Here is a 27,393-nt window from a genome sequence, read left to right on the forward strand (position 1 = left end):
GTCCTTGTCCCCTCTTACTTATGATCTCTTAGGCCTATAGTCAGCCTAACAGTAACTTGGTCACCTTGTTATCGTAAACTATACCCATTCTTTAATTTGTGTATGACCAAAGCAGCCAGCAGTGACAACAGCTTTTTTAGAGTAACAACTCCCTGCCAGTACCTTTATATGATAGAGTAACAAGTTTAATATACATTTTATGTCTTGTCTTGTAAGTGCCTGTATGTCCTGATCTGCCTTAATACATACTCACACTTGTCTGCATGCATGGTCCATGAAGTGCTGCGTACTGCACAGGGCAGAACAGTGCACAAAGGCACGCAACATACAGGCTAATACCGTGCAATGCACCCAGAATATTATGTCCCCAGTATATATAGCTGTTCTTTGTGCTTCACTGTTGCAGTTGTCACTTGTGGGTTATCCCTGCTGTGCTAGCCCTCGGCCGACCCAAATACCAGAGTTAGTGTTTTTTTTTGCATCGGCTGCAGTCACCTGTAGTCTGACATCAGGTCATCAGTGCTATAAAGCAAGGCAGCCGACATTACAATCAGTCTTTCTTGCCATGGAGCCCGTAGTAGAAGCAGTTCGCACGAGTGCCGGTCGGTCCCTACCAGAGTTTGAATTTCAGCTGAAAACGTCTAAAGCCAAGTACCCCATTGGTGACCCTATTTTCTTGCACTAACCAATGTCTGAAAGTTAACAATTGTCTCGCCTGTTGAAAGCAGATCCCACACCGAGACTTCCATTCTTACTTCGTCACTTGTTTAGGCCCAGACCACGACGTCCCCTGTTGCCGGTTCTGTGCCCTCTTTAATGCGAGAACCATTTGCCGTATAGCTCTTATTGTAGACATTTATTTTTGTGTTCCATCTTCACATTCAGATATGGCATCCATCAATCAACAATCTGTGGACATTTTGAAAAAATGCAGAGATAAAGATAGAGACAGACCACACAAGGCTAAGCCTTCCGACGACTCTACCTCTAAGCAGGTCATCAGTTCTCCAGAATTCAGTGAGGCGCTTTTGCAGCCCCTGATGCCCGATTTGATATCTATGCAGGCCTCTACCGAGACTCTTTCGGAGTCTGGTATGTCGCAGAAATCTTCTTAGTCCTCCGAGCCTGTGGCTGTCTCTGCCTTGGTTGGGTCCGGAGTCACTACGCTGGCACCAGCTTCCAAGGTGGCCTTTCGTACTACCGAATCTAAACAAAAAAATGATGTCTTCTCATGCGACTACCGTTTCTGTCAGACCGACGGATTCTCTCAGGCCTAGAAACCAGACCACTCCTAGAAAATCTGCTTCTAGCCACCATCTTGCTCCTGCTCTACCACCCCAAGCACAAATTCTTAAAATGGCAGAGTATCTCATCTCCCTTATCCAGGGTAGTCAGGCCACAACTTCTAAAAGGAAAAGAAACTCTTCTCCAGAAATTGACAGAACAGGATTCTGAGGAATCTGACTTCAAATTTTGAAGAGGAACAGCAACCTCTGACTGCTTATGAGGATTCAGGTGCAAAGGAATCCATCCCTTCTGCCTCCCCTCCGGAGGACCTTTCCTTTGGGGAAACCCTTCACACCCTCAGGTAACATTTCCAATGGGAATCTCAGGACTTCCCCCAGTCTAGGAAAAGGCTTAGAGAGTTTCTGGACCTGCCCCAGGACAGACCCCTGGCCACCCCCCCACCTATTTTAGAAGTGGTGGATGATGTTTTCCATGAATGCAGCTTGGCACCTGACGCCCTCCCACCTGCTCCCAGTACGCCTGACAGGTACTACAGAGTACCGGATTTTCACAAATACCTGTACAGAAATCCTGCTGCAGACCCAGAGTTCATTACACAGGGACCTAAAGGAGCTAAGACTAGTTCTGCCAAGAATCCTATTCCTTCTGACAAGGATTCCTGAGCTCTGAACAGATGGGGTAAAAAAGTATACACCTCTGCAACCTTAGCTATCAAAGCCCTCGGTTGTCAGTTCCATATGTTAAAATATCAGCAACACACTTTGGAACAATTAGGACAAAAGATTTCCACCTTTCCTGACTGTACCAATTCAAGAGTTAGCAGATTTACTGCACTCTGCTTGTCAACTGGCTAAACACTCATTGCACTGTGGATATGACGCCCTAGAAGCCTCTATCAGGGCAGCAGTGTCAGGATCTGTCATTAGGAGACATGCATGGCTGAAGGAACAACCTCTCCCTGGTCATGTCAAGTCTAAACTTATTGATGCACCCCTGAATAAGGAGGGCTTGTCTGGAGTAAAAGCAGAAGAGGTGCTTAAAAAGATGGAAGACAAAGCAAAATATATGCAAACAGTTAGATTTCTTTCAGGTTCAACCTCCAAGGTTCAGCAGGAACTTTCCCTCTAAGCACTGGTCCTTCCCTGCACCTAGCAGACAGGGCCAAGGTAAGCCCTGCAGGGACAGACTGTCTAGGCCCCTATCCCAGGGCCAGCAGAGAAGCAAACAGTGGACCACTTCTGCCCCAAAGGTAGGGAGTTCTAAGCCACCCTTCTATGGCAAAAACTTCCAATGACACCCCTCTGCCCTCCCTTCACTCACCAAAAGCTAGGAGGAAGGCTCTCCCTATTCAAAGAAAATTGGCTTTTTGTAACAAAGGACCAATGGGTCTTAAAGATCATTTTCCAGGGATACAAATTCTCCTTCAGCAAACTCCCAATTCCAAGAGGGTACCCACACTTACCTCCAAATCAGTGGGCAGAGGCATTGAAACAGGTCCAAACTCTCATATCCCAGGGGGCAGTGGAACCTGTCCCCTCAGATCAAACAGGCAAAGGCTTTTATTCCAGACTTTTCCTTGTTCCCAGAAAAGAGGGCACTTGGCGCCCCATCCTGGATCTATTCATTCTCATCACCTCCCTGGTGGTCCCCAGATTCAAAATGCTAACTTTGCAGCAGCCGCTGTCTATGCTGACCAAAAATGCCTGGCTAGTGACCCTAGACATAAAAGATGCCTACCTCCACATCCCCATAAGGGAATCCTGCAGGAAATTCCTGCGCTTCAGAGCAGGATTACAATATTTTCAGTTCTCTGCGCTGCCCTTTGGCTTATCTACTGGACCCAGAGTATTCACCAAATGCTTAGCCCCGGCCATAGCATTTTGCAGACAGAGAAATATACAGATTTACCCTTACCTGGATGACTGCCTCATTCAGGCAGAGTGCAAAGAATAGCTGCTCCAGGACCTTCTCTTTGTCAAATCCCTCCTAAATTCCCTAGGGTTCACCATCAACGAGAAGAAATCAAAGCAAACTCCCACCAGGAAGATCATTTATTTGGGAGCTGTGCTAGTCATAGCATCCCAAATGGGCTTCCTGCCTCTCTACTTTACCCAGCCGGCTTCCAGAAGCTACCTTACTGTGAGGAACTTCTTGCAAGCCCTGGGGTACATGGCATCTTGCATCCTTCTAATTCCTCTGGCCAGGCTTCAGATGAAAAAACTTCAGTGGTATCTAAAGAACCTTTGGTGTTAACACTCTCATCCTCTAGAGACCTCTTTCCCTATAATCCCATGTATAAGGGCCGAGCTTCTCTGGTGGGCAGATGATTGTGCCAAGAACAAGGGTTTTCCCTTCATCCTCTGCCCTAAAGGCCAGACCATCACCACCGATGCCAAAGATGTTGCTTGGGGTGCTCACCTAGCAGGGAGGTGCACCCAAGGTCTATGGGATGCCCAGCACCTTCCCTTACATATCAGTCTGAAAGAAATGATGGCAGTACAAAAGGCTCTGACATCCTTAAAAATCCCATCTCAGACCAGGGGTTCTCCTTATAAAAACAGACAACACCACAGTAATGTGGTATATCAACTAACGGGGGGGAGGGGGCCCAATCTTACCCTCTGTGCAGACTAGCCATGAGCCACTGGCTGACAGCCGCTTCCATGGGTCTGCACCTAATTACCCAATACCTACCAGGGGTCAACAGCACCCTGGTAGTCCACCTAGGCAGAAACTTGCTGGACCCCCACGAATGGCAGCTCCACAGGGAAATATTTCTGCAAATCACTCAGGAATGGGGACTCCGGAGGTGGATCTCTTTTCTTCACCCCTCAACCACCAGCTGCAAAAGTTGTGTACCAGGGTGTATCACCTCCTAGCATGGAAGGTGGATGCCTTGACCTTCCCCTGGAATGCCCTCTTTGTGTACGCGTTCCCTCCTCTGCTTCTTATTCCTAAGGTACTGATCAAAATAAGGGAGGAGAGACCAAAGGCCATCCTCATTGCTCCAGATTGGCCTAGACAGCATTGGTATCCCTTACTGCGCAGCCTGACCTTACATCCCCCCAAGCAGCTTCCCCTGATCTCAGACCTCTTGACCCAGGTGGGGGGGGGGGGGGTACTGCACCCAGACTTGCAGACTCACAATCTTTCAGCATGGCTTGTACTTTAAAATCTAGCAAGGAGTCCCTCTAAGTAAACAGGTCCTAGGCATTATCACAGAAGCCAGAAGGCCCAGCACCAGAAAGTCTTACGCAAGGAAATGGAAAAGTTTCTGCTCTTGGAGCCAGTACCTCACATCCTTCCCATCCCTCTTATCTTGGAATACTTGGCCGAGTTACTCAAAAGTAGCCTCTCCTTCTCTTCTATTAAAATCCATGCCTCAGCCATTTCAGCCCATTATGATTCAGACCTACCCCTCTTCTCTCATCCTTTGATTAAACAATTACTCAGATGGGCTTCTAATATCAAATCTCCCAGAAGGCCTCCCACGCCAGCCTGGGACCTGAATTTAGTTTTAGAAAAACTAACCTTACCTCCTTTCGAACCTGCTGCTTCAACAGAATTGAAATACCTCTCCTGGAAGACTGCCTTCCTACTAGCTATCACCTCAGCCAGAAGAGTCTCAGAACTTCAGGCACTCATGGCTGTTGCGCCCTTCATCATTTTCCATGCAGATGGAGTCTTCCTGAGGACTAACCCCTCCTTTATGCCCAAGGTGGTATGTGATGTGACCCTCAACCAGGCCATAATCCTACCCACCTTCTTTCCCAACCCTCAAAACAAGGGGGAAAGAATTCTGCACTTGCTAGACATACACAGACAACTCAGATACTGTCTGGACCGTACTAAACCCTTCAGACCAGCTGCTTTTCCCTAGGGACAGGGGGGAAGCCCATTTCCAAGCAAACCATTTCCAAATGGATATCACTCCGTATCCATTTCTGCTACAGAGTACATGGGAGTCCCCCCAAAGTCTATTCTTACCCATTCCACTAGGGCAACCTCCATTTCCACAGCCTTCCTCAGAGGAGTCCCCACCAGGGACATCTTGGAAGCTGCCACCTGGACCTCTGTCCATACCTTTACAAAGCATTACCACCTACCTCTTTTTTCTAAGTCTAGGGCAGGGTTTGCCTCTGCAGTTCTGCAGGGCTTGCTGACCCATGCCTTGGGCTCTAACATATCCTTCCACCCCTCTCCTCAGTTTTGGGAATCCTCCCAGTGGCATTGACTGCAACAGTGAAACACAAAGAACATAGTACATTTGTGTAGACTTGACCATAAATGTAGATGTTCAAGTGTATTCACTGTTGCAGTCCTGGTTTCCCTCCCTCTATTACCCTTATATCCTCTTCCTATAGGGGGACATAAGCTTCCCATGGTGGCTTTTAGCCACTAGGACCTCTTTACCTTATTTCCTTGTGCCTCTTATGGGTTAGGGCAAGAAAAACTGATGTAATGACGTCAGCTGCCTTGTTTTATAGCACTGATGATCTGATGTCAGACTACAGGCGACTGCAGCCGATGCAAAAATACTTGACTTTGGTATTCGGGCCAACCAAGGGCTACCACAGCAGGGATAACCCACAGGTGATGACTGCAACAGTGAATACACTCTAACATCTACATTTATGATAAGTGTACACAACTGTACTTTCCTCCTACTGTTAGAACACAAATAGCATCCTAGTTACTCCCTCAGGCACCACTGGACCATACTTATAAACCGTTCTATCCTGGCAGCTTGACAGAATTCTGTATGACATCAGAGTAAAAAGACTGAGTGAGACATGGGTTATGAGCATAATAAAATTATATTTCTTTCTGAATTATGTTGCTTATTAATGGGTGCATGTGATCCACACTGTGAATGCTGTGCACCCTTTAAATAATGCAATCCAGCTTGAGATGCTCTGTACCACTTAATGTATTTCAGCTTTGGAGTGCTATACACCTTTTAAATAATACGATCCTCAATTATCTTCTGCACTAATAACACAGACTGTGATGCATTCCATGCTTTAAATAATGTAACCTTGTGTCTGGAACTTCCTGCATCATCTTCATTTTCAGGATGTGCAGTGCTACCCTGCTGTGCACAGTACACACAACATTCCATGTATGCTTATCCTTGCCATGTGGCTTTGTAATGCACACTTGTCTCTATACAGCACATTAGCTCTACTGACAGAAGGGAGATTCTGAATCATACGTATATCAAAACCACAGGCGGAATGTCCTCTGTGTTGCAGTACTGAGGGAGGTTCTGAATCTCTCACTTTCTTTAGGTATATTGTCTCAGAATCCTGTATGCATCACTTTATTTATTTGACATTTGTTGACCGGGTTAGTCCAACTGAGCCGGAGCCCTTTTTCAGCGGAGATCCAGGGAGAAAAGCTCCACATTTAAGTATGCCATGTATAATAATAAAAACTCAGATACAGAGTAATAACAGAAATGAATAAAGATAAGTACATGATTAAAGATCAGAGAGTAATTACATTCTAACATCAATAACATCAATCTGCACAATCACTTCAGAGGGTTAGTATCAAGGTTACATCAGTAGGACTCAAGTACAGTCACTGTAATGGATGTATTAACAGTCATACTGGTAGAGTATTAATCTTAACTTAGAGAAGTCTAAGTCAGTGTACATTTTAAGAGCAAAGATAGATTGGGGTAAGGTGAGAAAGATGGGTATAGTAGGGACACGTCTTTCAAGAAGGGTAGTTACAATGACAGATCCATGTATTGTTTAGCAGGTTTTTAGTAGCAATTTTGAATTGATGTCTGTGATTGATATTTCGAATATCCAGTGAAAGTTTATTCCAAAACTGGGCTGGGGAGTAGCTGTAAAGGTTTTGTCCTATTTTAGTTTTAGGCTTGTAGATGGAAAGAAGGCTTTGTTCAGAGCTACGAAGGGACCTTGGTGGGGAGTAGGAGGAGACAAGAGGCAATGGTGGGATAGGAGGGCAGATACAAAATAGAATGTATTATTTGAAGCTGAGAGAGAAATAATTGGTGAGGAAGCTCTAGGCAGTTTAACTTTTTAAGAGCTGGACAGTGGTGTGAGTTGTAGGAGTGGTCAGCAGCAAATTTAGCAACTTTGTTTTAGGTGGATTGTAGTTTTGTTAGGAGAGTGGTTTAAAGGTTGGTGAGGATTTGTGAGCCGTAAAGTAGGCTGTGGAGAAGGTAGGCATGGGACATGGTGATTCTGGCTTTATGGGATAACAATTTTTTTGTTCCTGTAGAGGAGTCCGAGCTTTTGGTGGGTTTTCATAATGTTGTTGAGAACGTGCAGGTCAAATTGATAGGTGTGTTATTGTTACATGAGATTGAGAAGGAGGATTTAAAATGATTCATAGTTTTGAGGATGAAAAGCAGGAGTTAAGTCTTTTTTTTGGGTTTAGTATTTACCTGGTTCTTGGTGAGCCAGTTTTCAATGGATAAGAAGGGTTTCTGTGTCCTTGAATTTAAGTAAGAGAGGGTGTCTGCTATGGTGATAACTGTGGAGTCATCTGCGCATTGGATGAGTGATGACTGTGGGCAGGATGTAGACAATAGATTTGTAAAGATGTTAAACATTAATTGGCCAAGGATTGATCTTTGAGAAACACCAATTTTTACTTGTAGAGCAGGAGAGATTGCAGAAAGCCATTTAATAGACTGAAGTATGTCACCGAGGCAACTAGTGAACCAGGAAGTAGTGGAGGTGGACAGGTTAAGTTCAGAAAATTTAAGAGAAGGGGGGGTGGGGAGAATGTGTCGAAAGCCTTGGAGAGATCAAGAAAGAGGCATGAGACCAGTTTGTTTTGGTCTCTATCTTGGGATATGGTGTTTATGAAAGAAATGAGGGCAGTGGAGGTGCTATGTTTAGGGCAAAAACCATGCTGAGTCAGAGTAAGAGGAAGTGAAGGATTTGTATGTGTGCACATTTCTCCAGAGTTGTAGAAAGAGGGGTTAGAATTGCAATTGGCCTGAAGTTGGAAAGTTCAGAGGAGTTGCCTCCCTTGTGAATGGGTAAGGTATAGAATTGTTTCCAGATTGCAGATACTTTAGATTCAGTAATGGAACTGTTAATGAATACAGAGATGAGGAGGGCAAGAGAGCTGGCTGCTTTCTGGAGAAAGAGTGGTGTTTAGACAGTCAGTGGAAGGGAAGCAAGGTTTAAGCTTTAGAAGCATGGATTTTATGTAGTTAGTAGATACAATTTTAAACGAAAAGGCCAGAGAAGGGTTAGTGGGTGTAGGAGGGTTGCTTGGGGGGTTACCATTTGGGTTGGATGGAAACTGGTTTGGATAGTTAATTTGCTGATAGTGTCGATGAAATAAGTGTTGAAGTTGGTAGCAGTTTCTAGGGGCGGGGGTGTTTATTGGGGCATGGTTGGGGAGTGACAAAGGATTGCCTGGATGAAGAATTTGGTTGATGGCATGCCAGAACTCCTTTGGGTTGGCTTATTGTGTGGTTGGAGGGTTGTTATAGAAGGTTTTTTTTTGTCTTTATAGATGGATTTCTTAGTGAGGTTGCAAAGTTCTTTTTACTGTTGGAGGTGGGAGGAAAGTTTGATTTTGGACCAAAGTTTCCAAGCCTTGTCCCACTTTTGCATTAAGGAGTGGATGGTCAGTGCAACTCACTCACATACTTAGTACTAGACTTAGTACCATATTTTTGTGTGCCAGAATGTGTGGGCAAGAGACCTGAGTACCAGACTTGTGCAATGTCTACCATCTTTGAATCTTACCGTTAGGTATTTGTATTTTGGAAGCAGTGTCCAGTCCTTGTTACTGTGATTGTTACTTGTTTTACTTTTTCAGCCTGTCAGAGGACCACAGCCTTCCAGATAATATATTAACATTTTGTTAGCTACTTGCTGAATTATTTAGCCAGACAGATCTAAACATAAACATTCAACCTTTTAAGTACATTTTCTGGTAAATCTTTGCTCATAATTCAATTCCAGTATATAAAAAAGCTCTCAGAAATGTTCATGTGTATGGGTTTTGTCATACAGCACAGCAGAATAAGGAAGCAATTGGAAGGTATTGCATCTTGCTGATTGCTTGCCTAATAATTAAAAATGTTTTTATTTCCCCAGAAAGTCTATGGTGTACAGAAGTCGGGAGCTTTTACATAAACTGAAGGCTGCAGGTATTGGTGACAGACCTTTGGTTTGGGTGGCACATAGCATGGGAGGTGAGTGTAATGAAAATTTGCTTCAGTATTTTGCATAATATGTTTGAGGACATTTTCCTCATGAATCTCACATTTGGAACTGGTGCTCTTGTAAACTTAGCATACCCTTTCTTATAGTTTGTTAGTTTCTTCCTTCAGTGGTATATGCCCATTTGGTTATGAGATCAGCATCAAAACATGCTATACCATTTGCTTTTATTTTTGCATAATTTGACTGTTGCTTTATAACTTTTGCAGCCAGTGAAGGACAAGAGAGGCTTTGTTTTGCTTCTGTAGACTTGATGAATTAAAACTCTGCAGTTGAGGTATGCATGTAAACATGTTCAGTGCCAGAATATTTTATATGAAGTCCGAAGTGTCTTATCTACCAAAACGTGAGCCAAAATGATGATAGTTATTTTTTTTTTTTTTAATCTGCATGAGCAGTGTTTGTTAGTACTTTCTTTCACTGCTGGTTTTACCCACCTACTTTGCAACTCTACTTATTTCAGCAGTTTTTCCAGGTAGTCTGCAGGGCTAGAGAGCAAGTATATACTGAAGGTAATTAGCTAACTGTTCAGGCATTGGGATTTTGCTCCGTGGTTTTTTTGATGCCTGTTTGAAAATTTAAATGAGGGTGCTGGAAGAGTTGATGGGGTGTATGAAATTAAGTAGCAGTTGCTAACTCGCTTAACTGTAAGAAGGTGAGAGAATAGGAAGTTATATAGCTGTACTACCCCTCAGGAAATGGAAGATGCACAAGGGTATTCCTGGTGGCGCATGCATAGAGAACAGATTCCATATTGCAGTGTCGCCACTTATAATGCAGAGTGCCAGCAGACCAAAAAAAACTTGAAAATTCAGAAGAGCAGCAATGTTGAACATCACTGTTTTCCTTTTAATCTTTTTTTTTTTGGCCTGGAGGCAAGCCTCCCCCACCCTCCGAATGTGTGTGTGTGTGTATTTATATATATATATATATATATATATATATAATCAGAAGCTCAAGTTTTCAGAAACTCAAAATTCATATTGTTGAGACAATATGGTTGCGTTTCCGAAAACTTGAACATCAAACAACATAAAAAAATCTACCTTTTTTCCAACGCTTTTGCGGGGGGGAGTGCCCCTGCCACTCTCCACACCCCCTGCATGTTATATACCAGCTCTGAAATTGCACTAAAGTGGGGGAAAGGGTAAATTCCCCAATCTGCACTGTACTGCGATCTCCATTCAAAAGCTTCCTGTTTTTGGAAACTAGTAAAACTCACAAATCCAGCAAGACAAGCTCAGAAAAATCCAAAAAAAAAATGGACAAATCCAGCTATTGTAAAAAATGTTTATTTACTTTCGTCAAATACAGACTTCCTGAGAAGCAACTGATACATGAACACACTACTTTTGTACATTAAAACCTATTCAATTCAAATGACAATAAAGCATTTGAAGTGCCACTACTTTCTGTCTACAATATAGTTTAAATATAAGCTTAAAAAAACCACTATACTTAATTTTGTACTTTTAATCTTTTATTTTTAAGGAAACATTTGATAATAAAATCATTTAATTCTGGGAAGGTGTCGGCTCCCATTTTTATTTTCCATAGTCTCCCTCTGTTCTGTTTTATTCCTATAATCCCCTCCTCTCAAATCTTTCGGGACCAGCTCTAATATTGCAAATAAAATATTTTTATAACTACAATTTATGTTTATATAAGACATTGTTGCTGCCTTTTTTCATTATTGAATAGATATGTTTAACTCTTTTCTGTAAACTTCTTTCAGTCATCCCAGTATAATAACAGCCACATTCAGAACACACCACAATATAAACTATTCCCTCGGTTTTGCAATTAAAAACTTCAGGGATAGGTAAAGTCATTTCCAAGTGTTTTAAAGTCAAAAGGTGCTTCTAGGAAGTACCTACAAGTAGAACAGTATCCACACTTGTACATTCCTTTAGTTCTTTTGGATGCCACTTTTTGGGAAAAAAAACTCTACTGGTATCTCTGCAACAATTTCATAATATTGTAACTGTTCATATAAACAAACTTGGGGGAAGCACCAAGCACTTTAATTAAATCAGCATTTCCGTCTGTTATTTTCCAAGTTCCTCCTTATAGTAGAACTAATCTCAATATTATCCACGGTCCTATCAAGTCAGCAAGCCACAACATGTTCTGTGTTCTTAAGTTGACCATTCTTATTACTCAAAGGTCTAACAAGAATAGGAAGAAAATCTGTATTTCTCCTTGATTTAATTTCCTGTGCTGTTTTAATTCAGACGTCTTCTCTATACCCTCTTTGTATAAACATAGATATTAAAAAAATTACCTGTTCGTCAGACTTGAGTCCCTAGTGGTCATCCTAGAGGCCCTAATAAATTGACCTTTTGGAATATTCTTGTTCATGAAATGGTGGTGGTTACTACGAGAATGGAGATGGTAATTGGAAAAAGTTGGTTTTCTGTGTATTTCACTTTCACATTTTTCTCTTCATCATTCCAAGAAATATTTACATCAAGAAAATTTACTCTGCTACCTGTTTTCCCAAAGTAAACTCCAAGAAGGTAACTACTTTGTCTATTACTTTCTATAATAAAGATCATATAATCTACAGTAAAATGCTATATTAAACTGGTTGATCAGAGGGGTCAAGACAACATGTTCTCACCACCGCAGCACTACATTTGCAGATGCTGGGGTTGTGACTTTGTCTATAAATACTCTTATCTAACGAAAAAATAGTTGTTGCTCAGCATAATGTCTGAAAGGCTGCAAACCAAATAAATTTCATCACTGGTAAAACTCTCTAACTTAAAGTAATTTTGTACAAAATCGACACCAACATCATGAGGTACGCAGGTAAAAAGAGAACAAATATCTACTGTAAAATTCAAATTGTAATTGGCTTGAAATGAATAAATGTCTTTGAAAGCCCTTAACTTCTGTAAAAAGTCCCAGGAATCTTTTAAGATTTCATTCTCTGAACAACAGGGTTCAAATTATAATCTAAAAACAGGTAGAACCCTTCAGTAGTGTAATTTGGGACCGACACCGTCAGTCAGAAGGGTGGAAGAATGGGGTCTTTGTGCACTTTAGGTATCCCAAAAAGGGTACCCAAAACAGGATGATGCACTTTCATAAAATTATAAACAGCTAAAGTTTAGTCCTGCCATCAAAAATTCATATAATAACCAGTACACCTTTTTAAACCTTCTAGATACTTCTAGGGAAGAGACTAATAAATATTCATAATCATTGGATAGTAATATTTTCATAGATTCCTCATAATCCGCTTGGTACATGACCACCATTCAACCACTAGAAACTAGATCATATTGTCTCATCAATATGAATTTCAAGTTTCTGAAATCTCAAGCTTCTCATAGGGACGCATATAAAATCCACTCCAAGATCACTATACCTCTGAGCAAAAAGAATATTCTGAGACATGGCCATCTTGTTTTTTGCTAAAAGTCTGTCTGTTTTTTTGGCCATTTAGTCTCCATGTTTTGGGACTTTGTCTAGTGGGTCCATGCATTTCAAATGGTTACATACAGAACATATCCTACTACTTTGGTATGTGCATTGTGCACATTTGTATATAGGTAAAAAGAAAATCTTCAAAATTGCTGTGAGCTGAGACTGATGACTTCTCAACTAGGACTACTACAAGTACTCTTATGCTAGTACCTTGCCCCACACTTACTCACTTGCCACCTGCTGTAATTAACAAGTACCCTAACTCAAACTAGTCATAGCCTAGTGAATTACCTAGCCCTCCGAAAGAGTACTCAAGCCTAATGAACTAAATAGCCCTACCAGAACCCTAACTCTAACCCTAAAACTCACACCCGGTCACTAACTTTAACCATAGCACTACCCTCCATTACCCAAAAGTCCTCAGTCATTCCCTAAACTTAAAGTTCCCAAGTACTTCCTGTTTTTAACTTTTTCCTACTCCCTAGATCTAAAGACCCCGATTGCTTCCTAACCCTACCAGATAACCAACAGAGTTTTTTTCCCCTCACACCCCATAAACCTAAAGATCCTCCCCAAACCTTAATCCCCTTCAAAATCACAGCATAAGGCACTAACCTATACTACAACCCCTAGCCCATGGCTGATGCACTAATCTTGCCCAAATTCTAATACATATTTGGGTGAGAGTATGTGGAACTACACACTCCCCACAGCTGCTGTCTCTCACTCAGACATGTGAGCAACAAATATGTAAGAGGTCATGCCTACAGTATTGTGGTTGTCAAGTGACTGAGACCTGGGCTCTTCTAGTAGACTCTACCCAACCCCATCATCCCTGTTGCTCTCTAAGGATTTTGATGATGATACAATCTTTCATTTATGTCTCTTGTGTAATTCATAGTGAATGTGTGCTATCTTTTTAAGAGGATATTCAGTGTTCTCAGAATTCTCAAGGAAGGGAAAAAAACAAGCCACCCTGGTGGGATCACAAAATGAATAGGCTGTATAACAGAAGAGGAGGTAAATCATGGCAAAAATTAGGAGGTGCAGCAAACAGTAGGATAAAGATACTCTCATCAAACTAAACAAACAACTCAGAGGACAAATAGTCTACCAAAGCCAAATTTGAGATAGGTTTGGCCTTCCAGGCCAAGGATGACCACAAAGCTTTCTTTAGCTATGTCCACAACCTCAAAGGTGATATATAATTGTGTGCAGAGCTCATTGTAAATGGCGCCACCTGTACTGAACCAGAAGATACAGCAAACCTCCTGGCTGAAAAATTCAGCTCCAACTTTACCCCTCTCTCCCCCTCAACCTTCCCTCAGTAAATATCAAATTTAACTCCTCCTTCTGTCACTAGGGAACAGGTCCTTAATGCTCTCTCTTAAGACCAAGAACACTGCATCAGTGGGCCCAGATAATATCCCGGGATGCCTTCTAAATAACATGAAACATGACGTATCAGGGTCTCTGGAATTACTGTTTAACTGTAACTTCCAAACAGGCTACGTGGCTCATGAATGGAGAAGAGCAACAGTCATCCCTCTGCACAAAGGTGGGCCATCTACAGACCTTGGAAACTACAGACCCATAAGTCTCACTAGTCTTGTATGTAACGCCATGGAAAGAATTATCATGGAGGTGATCAACAGAGATGTAGTAAACCTCTAGACTTTGGACCCAACCCAGTTTGGTTTTGTCAAGGGCATATCATGCCTCCTCAACCTGGTAGACTTCTTTGAGAAGGTCACCAAAGCAATGGATGAGGGCAAAATGGCTCACACTGCTTACCTTGACCTGGCCACAGCATTTGACACAATACCCCACTCAAGCATTGTTGACAAACTCAAGAGGTTTGGTATAAACCGGTCACCCAGTGGATAGCCAGCTGGCTCACAGACAGGACCCAGGAGGTTAGAATTGGGGAGTTCACTTCTACAAAGAGGCCAGTCACAAGTGGAATCCCTCAGAGTTCAGTCCTTGGACTGCTCCTTTTTGGCATTTACTTCTCAGAAGTTAAAGCCAATGTCAGTGGTCACTGGCTGACTAAATTTGCAGACTGCAAATTAGCAGCTGTCATTAAAACTCACACTGACACAAATGTTCTCCAGGAGAGGCTGACACAGACAAACTGGTGTCAGATTCATGGACTAAAACTAAATGCCAAGAAATACATAATGGTATATTTTGGGGAGTCATCCATCCCTGGTAACTATCATATTGACAACACACCCCTTAGAGTTGACCCAGTAGTCAGAGACTTAGGGTCACACATAGATAATGATCTAGCCTTCAACCATCATGTGTCTACAGTGGTGAGGAGCACATTCTAAGTTGTGCAACTTAGAAACAAAGATATGGCATCCAAGTCCAAGGAAGTCATTGTTCCACTGGATTTGGTATTCGTCAAACCTGTCATTAAATACAATGCCCCCTTTGTTTGGTATTCACCTAACCAGTCATATCCAACAGTTGGAACGTCTACACTGGTTCCTCACTAAAAGAATACAGGGTGCAAGTAAAATGTCCTATGCAGACCGCCTCAAGGCCCTATCCTTGTATTCTGTCTCCTATAGGCTTTTGTGGGGAGATCTATGCCTGGTATTCAGGACATTGTCATACCCCCACTCTGATGGGCTTTCGGCATATCCACAAAACAAAAACAGCAGCAGAGTTACCCATTCTAAAGACTTAAACCTTGCCTGAGATATAAATAGGACCTGCTGGAGAGATAGGTATGTATCCCAGAGACTACCCTATCTGTGGAACAGCCTCCCCGTCCATGTAAAGCAGAGTTCCTCCCTAATCCAATTCAAGTGCAAATTGGACAATTGGATGGGAAACCAGAAATTCATCCCAGGTTTGGCACCTATGTCTCTAATGGACACAGACATCCTATAAATGGTTCATCTCCCAGGCCCATGCTTATACTTATCAAGAATATCAGAATTTGTCAGATATTTGGGATACATGGCTAGGCTCATACTCACTGAGTAAAGTAAGGGCTGAAATGTTATCCTTGAAGGGAGCCATCATTTGTTGTTCCTAGCTACTTCTAAATTCAAGATATCCATCTCTAAGCTCTACAGACTATTTTTATTTATTTTGTCAGTATTCTTTGTTGATCTAGCTGTGGATAAATATTACTGTGATCTGATGTTGTCTCCATTCACCCAAATTCATCAATTAGTGGTTCTGACATAGAAAGCTGATGAAGTAGCCATGACCCTGGTAGAATGTGCCCTAGGTGGTTTAGGTAACTGCAACCCTCTGGAGGAATAAATGAAAGAGATGCAATCAGAGATCCATTTTGCCAATGTAACTTTCACTACCACTTGAACAAGTCTATTCGAAGAAAAAGCTGGACAGACCTTCTGTGTTGCTCGGTCTGTAAATAAAAATAGAGCCATCTGTGAACATCTAAAAGGTGAAGAACATACTCCCCTTGGTTTGAAAAATTGGGAAAGAATACTGGAAGTTGAATGGACTGATTGATATTGCTTTCTGTATACACTTTAGGCGTAAAAGATGGATTTGTGTATAAGTGCACTATCCCTAAGGAATAATATGTAAGGAGGCTTAGAAGAAAGAGCTTGAAGCTCAGAAATCCTCTTGGTGGAAGTGACGGCCACCAAGAGAGCTGTTTTCCAGGACAGAAACTTCATGTCGGAAGTAGCTGCAGGTTCAAAGTGGGCCCTGTGTCAATGCCTGCAGCACCAGAGTAAAGTCCCAAGGGGCAGAAGAATCCCTAATGGGGGAGGGGGTACAGATTAAAAAAATATACAGTAACCGTTTCCGTCCATTAAGGATGGAACTTTGGCATCTAGTAAACCTTTTTTTCCACAGATGCTAGCTAGGTTTAGAGATGTATTTGAATGGAAGTAATCTTGAGCCATGGTAGAGATTGACAGATTTTATGATCTTATTGAGGATGACATTCCAAATGTTTTTTGTGTTCCACCTCTGTTACAGACCAGAGAAGATGTATTTAAAACTGCATGTAAAACCCCTTTGGCTAGTGAACCAGTTCCTAAAAAGACTTTGGGGAAATGCAAGATGTACTCTGATCTTGCAGCTCTCTTTTCTCCTTTGTCTGCTGACCCAGCTGCAGTTTCTCAAGCTGCAAACTCTAACAAAAGAGGCATGGCTTCTTCTAAAGCTACAACAATGGATAAAATTGGCAAGTGGTTAGAATCTTGCTGGGGGGTCTCAGTCTAGTAATTTAGCCTTTAGAATTTTTACAGTTTAGAAAGTTGATTCTAATGTGAATTTAAGTTCTGAATTTGTGTTTGGTCCTGCTATTGTCCACATTCTCACCTCAACCCCAGGATCCTGGCCAAAAATTCAGTGCGGATGCTCTTGACAGTTAACAGAAAATCCCTCTTCCCTTCAAAGGATTCCTGCTCCTCCATCTGACGAAATGTTAGATTTGTCATACCTAAATACCTCTCTGAAAGTAAACAAGATTCAAAATGCCCACCTTGCAGACCATCCTTCCCCTTCTTCTGGACTACTATTTCATTGTGATATTACATCTGAAGGATGGTTATTGCATCCCAGTTGCTCACAATTTCAAGTTGAATTTCAAATTTTTCACCTCTACAAAGAATTGTCTGATTTTCTGATCAGAGACAAAGTCTTGACTGTTCATAACATTTTCAGGGATTTCTGTCTTTAAAAAGCTGCCTTCACAAGGGAGTTTCACAAAATTTTGCACCTCATGGCATCACTGATCATGACACCACTGGCCAGACTCCACATGAGAAAGATTCAAAAACAGCACCTGCTTCCATTGGAGTTACAGGTACCCATGCTGGATTTTGTGAAATGTGAGTTATAGTGGTGCAAGGATCAGATCTCTCTATATGGATATGTTAGATTTTGCATTGGCATCAGTGTCCAATGGGTGTTCAAGTGCAAGGCTAGTGGGGTCCTTATGATGAAGCACATTTTGCTGGTTGGTATTGACGGCCTGGGAACTAGCCTTAAAGCATTCTGTGTTGCATCAGACCTCTTGCATCCCATCAGTGCAAAACCTAGTGGCAGGCAGACAAGATCCAGGATGGACCCTGTAGAATATGAACAGCCAAAGCATGTGTTTGAAGGAATTGAGTATGTGACAGTCTGCATGTATTAAGATGTATGAGTAGTGGAAAATTACTGAAAAACAAGAGTCTGCTTCATAATTATTGATCATTGATTGGTTAATTGTCTTGTATAATGATCTAATTGGTTCATTTTATATTTTTGTTATTCAGTGCATTCTCTTGATTATTCAGTCTCTCATTATTAATCTCCATGAAAGACTTCATTTGTCTTCACTCTCAAATGAACTAACACTGTGGAAGGGACAGTGTTTGCGAAATGTTTCAACTGTTCACCTTCTTTTAAAACAGAGCTGGAAAAGTTTTGTTTGAGACATCATTGCAGCCATGCATAGAGGGCACCCTTTCCACTGATGCCCAAAGTACTGCTTAAGATTTTGAAAGAATTTATAACCCTTATGGCCCAGACAAAGTTGGTTCTCCCTTTTAATGGAATTAGCCAGGGGCAATTACCACCAGCTTCCTCACATTCTGATGGATCTGGTAGTGTCACAGCACAATTCAAGTCAAATGGTGTACATGAGTTTAAAAAGAAAGCAAAGCCAATCAGTTGTCTTATGCAAATCTCATGAATTACAAAAGAAAAACGAAGCCCAGAGACGTACAATAAAGCTCCCAGTCGGCAGAAACTGTAAATGAAAATGTAATGACTGAATGATATTGTATCAGAAACCTCAAACAGTATTTGAAATTATTTGATTTCATAAGACAAAATACATATATAAATATAAATATATTAAAAAACATATAGGTAAAAGATATACCCATACCACCATCTACTGCTCATTCAGAAAAAAACATGTTAAAACATGGTTTGTTTGAAAAAAACGTTCTCATTGAAACCTATTCTAGAATGTTACTTAAAAATACATATTTATAAAACAAATTTGTGAATATATAATATCATAAAAACTTCATCAGTACTATAAAGCAAGGCAGCCAACGTTATTACATCAGCATTTATTTCTCTGTGAGAAACAGTTTAGGGATTTGTTTGATACTCACTCTAAGCCTCTTTTTCCTAATATGTCACCAGAGGATTCTGCTGTTCTATTTGAGTTAGAGCATGCACTCAGTTGAGGTTAGACCTGCAGATAAAGGTGGTAGTACTGTGGTACTTGACAGAGATTTGCATCTAACACAAACGAGAAAGTTATTATATGATGAAGTGACTTATTTAAATGTTTCAAAAACTACTGTCACAGGAATCATGGAAAACTTTTTTTTTTTTTTGTTGTTTGACTTACCCATAACAGGTTTAATTTCTGAGTTTAATTATTTCAGTGTTGAACACCCCCTCATTCCTACGATATATGGACTTCCTAAAATACGTAAGAACTTGGAGTGCCCACCCATGAGACCCATTGTTTCAGGTAGGGGTTGGAGCACAGAGCCACTGTCAATTTTTGTTGAAAAAAATTTACATCCACTTCTAGATGAATGTGACACAGTCCTAAAAAGACACTAAGTCCTTTTTATCTAAACTGTTTGATAAAGCATCTACTTTGTCTCAAGATTATCTGTTTGTTAAGCGCGATATAGAATCGGTATTTACAGTGATTCCCAATGATTGGGGAGCTTTTTTTAAATGACAGGAGATGTTTTACGAATGAGAAAGTGAATTTGCTCTGTACATTACTTGAGCTTGTACTTGAGAATACTGTTTTTGTGTTCAAGAATGAGTTGTTCTTACAGAAGGTTGGCATGGCTATGGGTACAGCCTGTGTCAATAGATACACCAACCCTGCATTAGTGCAATGGAAGACATCCTTTCTGTTGCATAACGCGTACAAAGAGAACATAGCCTGATACATACGTCAGTGTTTTTGTGCGCCAGCTGCTGTCGCCTGTAGTTTGACGTCAGGTCATCAGTACTATAAAGCAAGGCAGCCAACATTATTACATCGGTCTTTCTTGCCGTGGACCCCGTACTAGAAGCAGTTCGCATGAGTGGCGGTCGGTACCAGAAGTTGAATTTTAGCAGAAAACGTCTAAAGCCAAGTACCGGGTTTGGGAAAACATTTTTCTTACTCTAACAGATGTCTGAAAAAGTTAACATTTGTCTCGCCTGTGGAAAGCAGATCCCACACTGAGACTTCATTCTTACTGCGTCACTTGTTTAGGCCCAGACCACGACATCCCTCATTGCTGGTTCTGTGCCCTTTTTAATGCGAGAACCATTCACAGTAGAGCTCTTTTTGTAGACAATTATTTTCGTATTCCATCTTTGAATTCTGATATGGCATCCATCAGCCAAAAATCCGTCGACATTCCAAAAAAAGTAAAGCTAGAGACAGGCCACACAAGGCTAAGCCTTCCGATGACGCTACCACTAAGCAAGTCATCAATTCTCTGGAATTCAGTGAGGTGCTTTTGCAGCCTCTGATGCCCGACTCACTTTCTACGCAGGCCTCTGCCGAGACCCTTTGAGTATGCCGCAGAAATTCACTTCATCTCCAGAGCCTTTGGCTGTCTCTGCCTCGGTTGGGTGCGGAGCCGTGATGCAGGCACCAGCTTCCGAGGAGGCCGTTTGCACTACCGATTCTAGGCATAAACCGACATCTGTTCCAACTACCATTTATCAGAGAACGATGGATTCTCTCAGGCCTCGAAGCCAGGCCACTGCTAGGAAATCTGCTTCTAGCTGCCATCTTGCTACACCCCAAACTCAAGTGTTTAAAATGCCAGAGGATCTCGTCTCCCTTATCTGAGGTACTCAAGCCCCCACTCCAAAAAGGAAAAAGCTTCCTTCTCCAGAAATTATGACAGACCAAGAGTCCTAGGAATCTGATTATTCTGCCTTTGAAGAAGAACAGCAGCCCTTAACTGTTTGAGGATTCAGATGCAGATGAATCCATCCCCTCTGCCTCCCCTCAGAGGACCTCTCCTTCGGGGAAACCCTTCACTCCCTCAGGGAACATTTTCAGTGGGAATCTCAGGACTACCCACAGTCAAAGAAACAACTTAGGGTTTCTGGACCTGCCCCAGCACAGACCCCTGGCCATTCCACCTATTCTAGAAGTGGTGGATGATGATTTCCTTGAATCCAGTGTAGCCCCTGATGCCCTGCCTCCTGCTCCAGCTAAATCTGACAGGTACTACAGAGTACCGGATTCTCACAAATACCTGTACAGGAACTCTGCTGCAGACCCTGAGGTGATTACACAGGGACCCAGAGAAGGTAAGACTAGTTCTGCCAAGAAACTTCTTCCTTTCTTACAAAGGCTCCAGAGCTTGGAGTAAGAAAGTATACACCTCTGCAAACTTAGCTATCAGAGCACTCAACTGTCAGTTCCATATGTTAAAATATCAACAACACACTTTGGAACAAAAGAGTTGACAGAATTACTATACTCTGCTTGTCAAGTGGCCAAGCACTCCTTACAATGTGGATATGATTCCCTAGAAGCCTCTAGCAGGGCAGTAGTGACAGGACCTGTTATTAGAAGACATGCATGGCTGAAGGAACAATCTCTCCCTGATCATGTCAAGTCAAAACTTATTGATGTACCCCTAGATAAGGAACGCCTGTTTGGGGAAAAAGCAGAAGAGTTGCTTAAAAAGATGGAAGACAAAGCAAAATCTATGCAAACAGTAAAAGATTTCTTTCAAGTTCAACTGCCCAGATTCAGCGGGAACTTCCCTCTAAGCACTGGGCCTTCCCTGCACCCAGCAGATAGGGCCAAAATAAGCCTCGCAGGGACAGGACATCCAGGGCCCTATCCTAGGGCCAGCAAAGAAACAAACAGTGGACCAACTTCTGCCTCTAAGGCAGGGAGTTCTAAGCCAAGCTTCTGTGGTAAGCACTCAATGATTCTTCCCCCCCCCTCTGCCCTCCTTTCACTCATTTGAAACTAGGAGGAAGGCTCACCTTCTTCAAGGACAATTGGGTCTCTATAACCAAGGACCAATGGGTATTAAAAATCATTTCTCAGGGATACAGATTTTCCTTCAGCTAACTCCCAATTCCAAGAGGGTACCCACACCTCCTCCCAAATCAGTGGGCAGAGGCATTAAAACAGGTAAAAACACTAATGTCCCAGGGGGGAGTAGAACCTCTCCCTCCAGATTGAACAGGAAAAGGTTTTTACTCCAGACTATTCCTTGTTCCCAGAAAAGAGGGCACTTGGTGCCCCATCCTGGATCTATCCAAACTGAACACCTCCTTGGTGGTCCCCAGATTCAAAATGCTAACCTTGCAGCAGCTCCTGCCTATGCTCACACAATAACAGGGATGGTGACACTAAACCTAAAAGATGCCTACCTCCACATCCCCATCGGGGAATTGTGCAGAAAATTCCTGCACTTCAGAGCAGGCAATCAGCACTTTCAGTTCTCTGCACTGCCCTTTGGCTTATCTGCTGTTCCCAGAGTATTCACAAAATGCTTGACCCCAGCTACAGCATTCTGCTGTAGTAAGTGGGATGCACAAATTTGTTTACACTCGCTTAAGGATCAAAAAGTGCTTTCAAGTAAAGTGCAGCAAAAAAAACTACTATGAGGCAGGAGGGCAAGCCCTCCTGTATCCACCATCCCCAATAATGGGGCTGCACCCCCCCCAATAATATTCCTACCTGACTTGCAGGAATATTCCTTATCTGCACTGTGACGCATACCAGGATCTTCTCTTTGCCTCAACTTCGCCCAGCTGGCTTCCAGAAGTCACCTCACTGCGAGGAAGTTCCTGCAAGCCCTGGGATACATGGCATCTTGCATTCTTCTCATCCCTCTCGCCAGGCTTCACATGAGAAACCTTTAGTGGTACTTACCTTTGGTGTTAACACATACAGTCCCTAGAGACCACTCTCCCACTGATCCGTTGCATAAGGGACAAATTTCTCTGGTGGGCAGAGGCCTGTGCCATGAACAAGGGTCTTCCCTTCATTCTCCGCCCTTCCAGCCAGACCATCACCACCGACGCCTCAGACATAGCTTGGGGTGCTCACCTAGCAGACCGGTATGCCCAAGGCCTTTGGAATGCCCAGCAACTTCACTTACACATCAACCATAAAGAAATGATGGCAGTGCAAAACACTCACTTACTTCCAACTGCATCTCAGGCCAGGGGTCCTTCTTATAAAAACAGACACCACCACAATAATGTGGTACATCAACAAGCAGGGGGGCACCCAATCTTGCCCCCTGTGCAGGTTAGCCATGAGTCTGTGGCTTACAGCCACCTCCATGGGGCTGCACCTAATTACCTAATACTTACCAGGGATCAACAACACAGTGGAAGACCACCTAAGCAGAAGCTTACTGGACCCCCCACGAATGGCAGCTCCACAGAGAAATCTTTCTGCAAATCACCCAGGAGTGGTGGACCTCTTTGCCTCACACCTCAACCACCAGCTGCACAAGTTTTGTACCACAGAGTATCACCTCTTAGTTTGGAAGATGGATGCCTTGACCTTCCCCTGGAGCTCCCTCTTTGTGTACGCATAACCTTTTCTGCCCCTTATTCCCAAGGTTCTGATCAAAATAAGAGAGGAGAGGAGAGAACAAAGGCCATCCTCATTGTTCCAGATTGGCCCAGACAGCATTGGTACCCCTTACTACGCAGTCTGACCTTACAGCCACCGAAGCTGCTTCCCCAAAGGTCAGACCTCTTGACCCAGGAGGGGGGAAGGTACTGCACCCAGACCTATAGACTCTCAAACTTTCAGCATAGCTCATACTCTAAAAACTAACAAGAAGTCACTGTTAAGCAAACAGGTCCTGGACGTAATCACAGAGGCCAGAAGGCCCAGCACAGGAAAAGTTTCTGCTCCTGGAAACAATCAAAAGGTGGCAGTGCCTCCAAACCTTCCATTCCTCTCATCCTGGATTACTTAGCAGATTTGCTCAGCAGTGGCCTCTTTCTCTATTAAAATCCATGCATCTGCCCGTTATAATTCTGACCCCACCCCTCTTCTCTCACCCTTTGATTAAGCAATTCCTCAGAGGAGCTTCTAATATCAGGCCTCCAAGAAGACCTCCTACTCCACCCTGGGAGACCCGAATTATGTGTTGGAGAAACTAACCTTCCCTCCTTTCGAGCCTGCTGCTTCAACAGAATTGAAATACCTCTTCTGGAAGACTGCCTTCCTTCTAGCTATCACCTCAGCCAGGAGGGTCTCAGAACTTCAAGCTCTCATTGCTGTTGAGCCCTTCATAATTTTCCATGCAGACAGTCTCTGAGGACTAATCCCTCCTTTATGCCCAAGGTGTGATATCTGATGTGACCCTTAACCAGGCCATACACCTTCCCACCTTCTTTCCAACCTTCAAAACAATGCGGAAATAATTCTACACTCACTAGACATTCACAGACAACTCAGATACTGTCTGGACCACACAGAGCCATTCAGAAAAACTGACCAGCTTCTTGTAAGCTTTGCCCCGAGGCAGAGGGGAAACCCATCTCCAAACAAACCATTTCCAAATGGATTTCACACTGTATCCATTTTTGATACAGACTACATGGGAAACCCATCCCTAAGTCCATCTGTACCCACTCCATTAGGGCAACCTCCACTTCCACTGCCTTCCTCAGAGGAGTACCTACCAGGGACTTTGGGAGTGTATACCTGGACCTCTCTGTCATACCTTTACAAAGCATACCCACTACCCTCTCTTTTCTAAAGTCTAGGGCAGGGTTTTGCTGCGCTGCAATTCTGGTCCTCCCCATACTATACCTGTACCCTTTTTTTTCACCCTTTACCTCAGCTTTGGGAATCCTCCCACAGGTGATGAAGCTCTGCAACAGTGAAACCCGAGAGAACATAGGTACAGTGTGTTTATTTTTACCAAATGTAGATGTTCAGTATTTTCACTGTTGCAGTCTTGGTTTCCTCCCTTCATCCCCCATTTCACATCTTCCCTGGGGATGCTTCCCAAGGTGGCACACTTAGCCCAGGACCACTTCTCTCTTTTCTTTTCCTTTTCTCTTCGGGCTAGGGCAGAAAAACTGATGTAATGGCGTTGGCTGCCTGCCTTTATAGTCAGACTACTGACACATCAGACCGTTTGCACAACAACACGGTGCACAAAAAACATTGCGCTGGCTGGGGGCTGGCGAGGGGCTACACAGCACAGCAGGGATACAGAATAACAGCGAACATCACATATATGGTATACATCTACATTTATGTTTTCTTTACACACAACTGTACTTACTGTATGTTAAAAGAGCAACAGAGGAGACCTTAATAATTTGTCTATTAGTGTTTACAGAAAACCCACTAGGAAGAACAACTTCCTGCACAAAAACAGCATGCATCCCAAGCATGTCACCCGGAATGTTTTTAAAGGGCAGATCTATAGAGTAATGAGATTGCACAATGGTAACATTCAGTTGGGTTTAGCACCTGACTCTCTCAAGCGTGACTTTCTAGACAGAGGTTACAAAGTGGCAGAGATTGATTCTCAAATTAATGCTGCATGGGAAGGGAAGGGAAATGTAGAGCCCATTTTGGCAACCAATACCCCACCAGATGCTTCACAAGCAACTATAGCTGTGAGAGATATTTTCAGTTTCTCTATACCTTACTCTAGTGACATTAACAAATATTGTGAGGTCATTAAACAGAATTGGAATATTCTACACACTGTAGATGAATTGAAAGGGACTAGACAGGATGCCGCACTTTGTCTTTAAAAATAAGTCCTTGAAGAAACATTTGTGCTATAAATCACAACTCTGTATCAAAGGGCCTCAGTCTACCAGGCATGGGACTTTTCCTTGTAGATCATGTTCAGCCTGTAAGTACATACTTACGGGCTCAACCTATATATATATATATCCTCATGTTAATTTCAAAATCGAACTTGATTTTTGTGCTGACTGCAGAACTCCAAATATTGTTTATTTTGCAAGTTGCCCGGTCTGTCATGCCTTCTACGTAGGCAAAACTAACCAATCACTGAAGGACAGGAACCACGAACACTATAGGGACATTAGGAATCAGAAAGACACAAATGCCTTAGCACAGCACATTGGTTTGCCTGGCTCAGAACACACTTTTAAGTTCTTTGTACTCCTGGTTTTGGATGTTAGTATTAGAGGGGGTGATGTATCTAATAAAACAGAAAGGGCTGAACAGAAATTGATCTTACTTTTGAATGCAGAGAAACTGCCTGGCTTAAATGGTGTTTCTAGCCTTAAACCTTTCTTGAAAGCATGTCCGCTTATACATTAATGTTTTTAAACTTAGATTTTATTTGTATTGTTTCCTTTGTATTTTTAACAACTGCTTGTGTGTGTACCTTTTAGTTAATTTGTGAGATTTGCATATGACAGCTGATTGGTTTTGCTTTCTTTTTAAACTCATGTCTTTTTACTTGTTTATTAGTCTGAAGAAGTGATAGTGTTATCGTGAAAGCACTCACTTTCATTACTTTTTACTGTTAAATAAATAGAGATTTTTGCCGAGCCGTGTTGGTTCGGTACTTGTTTTTTTACTTTTTGTGTGCAGTTTTCTTGTACTGCTCCTCCCACCTGTTCCTGCGTACTTTTTTCTTTTTAGGTATTGAATGAACTAAGACGACATGCAATTAGTTTATAAGTGGAAGAGGTTTCTTAGGTGGTGCCTAATTGATATCAGAAAGCCCGATGTGCTGCCCTTCTCTCTAGCTTTGAAATATTTGTATGAGCTTCTCAATGATAGCTTATTGTATGCATCTGTCAAGGTGCATCTTGTGGTCATCTCAGTTTGTCTGCCCATGGATCCCCCCTCTTTCATCTCTTTTTGTGGTCAAAATAGTTCTGAAAGGAGTGCTGCACTTTAGACCCCCTCAAAAGCAAATCCGTCCTCCTTGGGTTCTTGACTTTGTTCTTGAAAATTTAAGCTCATCTCCTTTTGAACCTGCCCTTCAGGATAATTTGAGGTTCATCACTTTGAAAACTGTCTTACTTATTGCTCTGACATCTGCAAGGGGAGTCTGAGCTGCAAGATGTCATGGTGGGCCAAATATATCTGGTTTTCCGCAAGGGTGGTGCTGTTTTATGCACTAATCCTTCTTTCTTGCCAAAAGTTGTTAATAGATTTGCCCTGAATCAAGCCATCGATCTCCCAGATTTCTTTCTAGAGCCTAAAACACAGGAGGGAATATTTGGCATACCACGGATGTGCATAGGCAGCTCATTTACTACCTTGATAGAACTAATCCTTTCAGGAAAACTCAGCAGCTGTTTATTTCCTATTATGGGGCTAAGAAGGATAAACCCATTTCTAAACAAATGATTGCTCATTAGTTATCTTCTGCTATTGTTTTTTGGTACTCCTGCCATAGTAGATCTTTTTTCCAGGCAAGGTTAAGGCACATTCCACCAGAGCCTTATCCTCTTCTGTGACATACTGGAAGGGGTAGACTCTAGAAGCTTTATAGAGGCA

General features: G+C 42.5%; 1 protein-coding gene across 1 annotated transcript in view; it reads left to right on the top strand.

Annotated features, from left to right (window-relative positions):
- Positions 1–27,393, top strand: part of SERAC1 (serine active site containing 1) — a gene marked incomplete in the record, with an annotated part of 923,851 nt that overhangs the window by 793,684 nt on the left and 102,774 nt on the right. Inside the window, 1 exon segment of the mRNA XM_044063262.1 lies at positions 9,351–9,448. Within this exon segment, the coding sequence (XP_043919197.1) occupies positions 9,351–9,448 (98 nt within the window).

The sequence above is a fragment of the Protopterus annectens genome, chromosome 1.part0 (assembly GCF_019279795.1).
Source record: "Protopterus annectens isolate FY-2018-M chromosome 1.part0, PAN1.0, whole genome shotgun sequence".
Taxonomy (NCBI): domain Eukaryota; kingdom Metazoa; phylum Chordata; order Ceratodontiformes; family Protopteridae; genus Protopterus; species Protopterus annectens.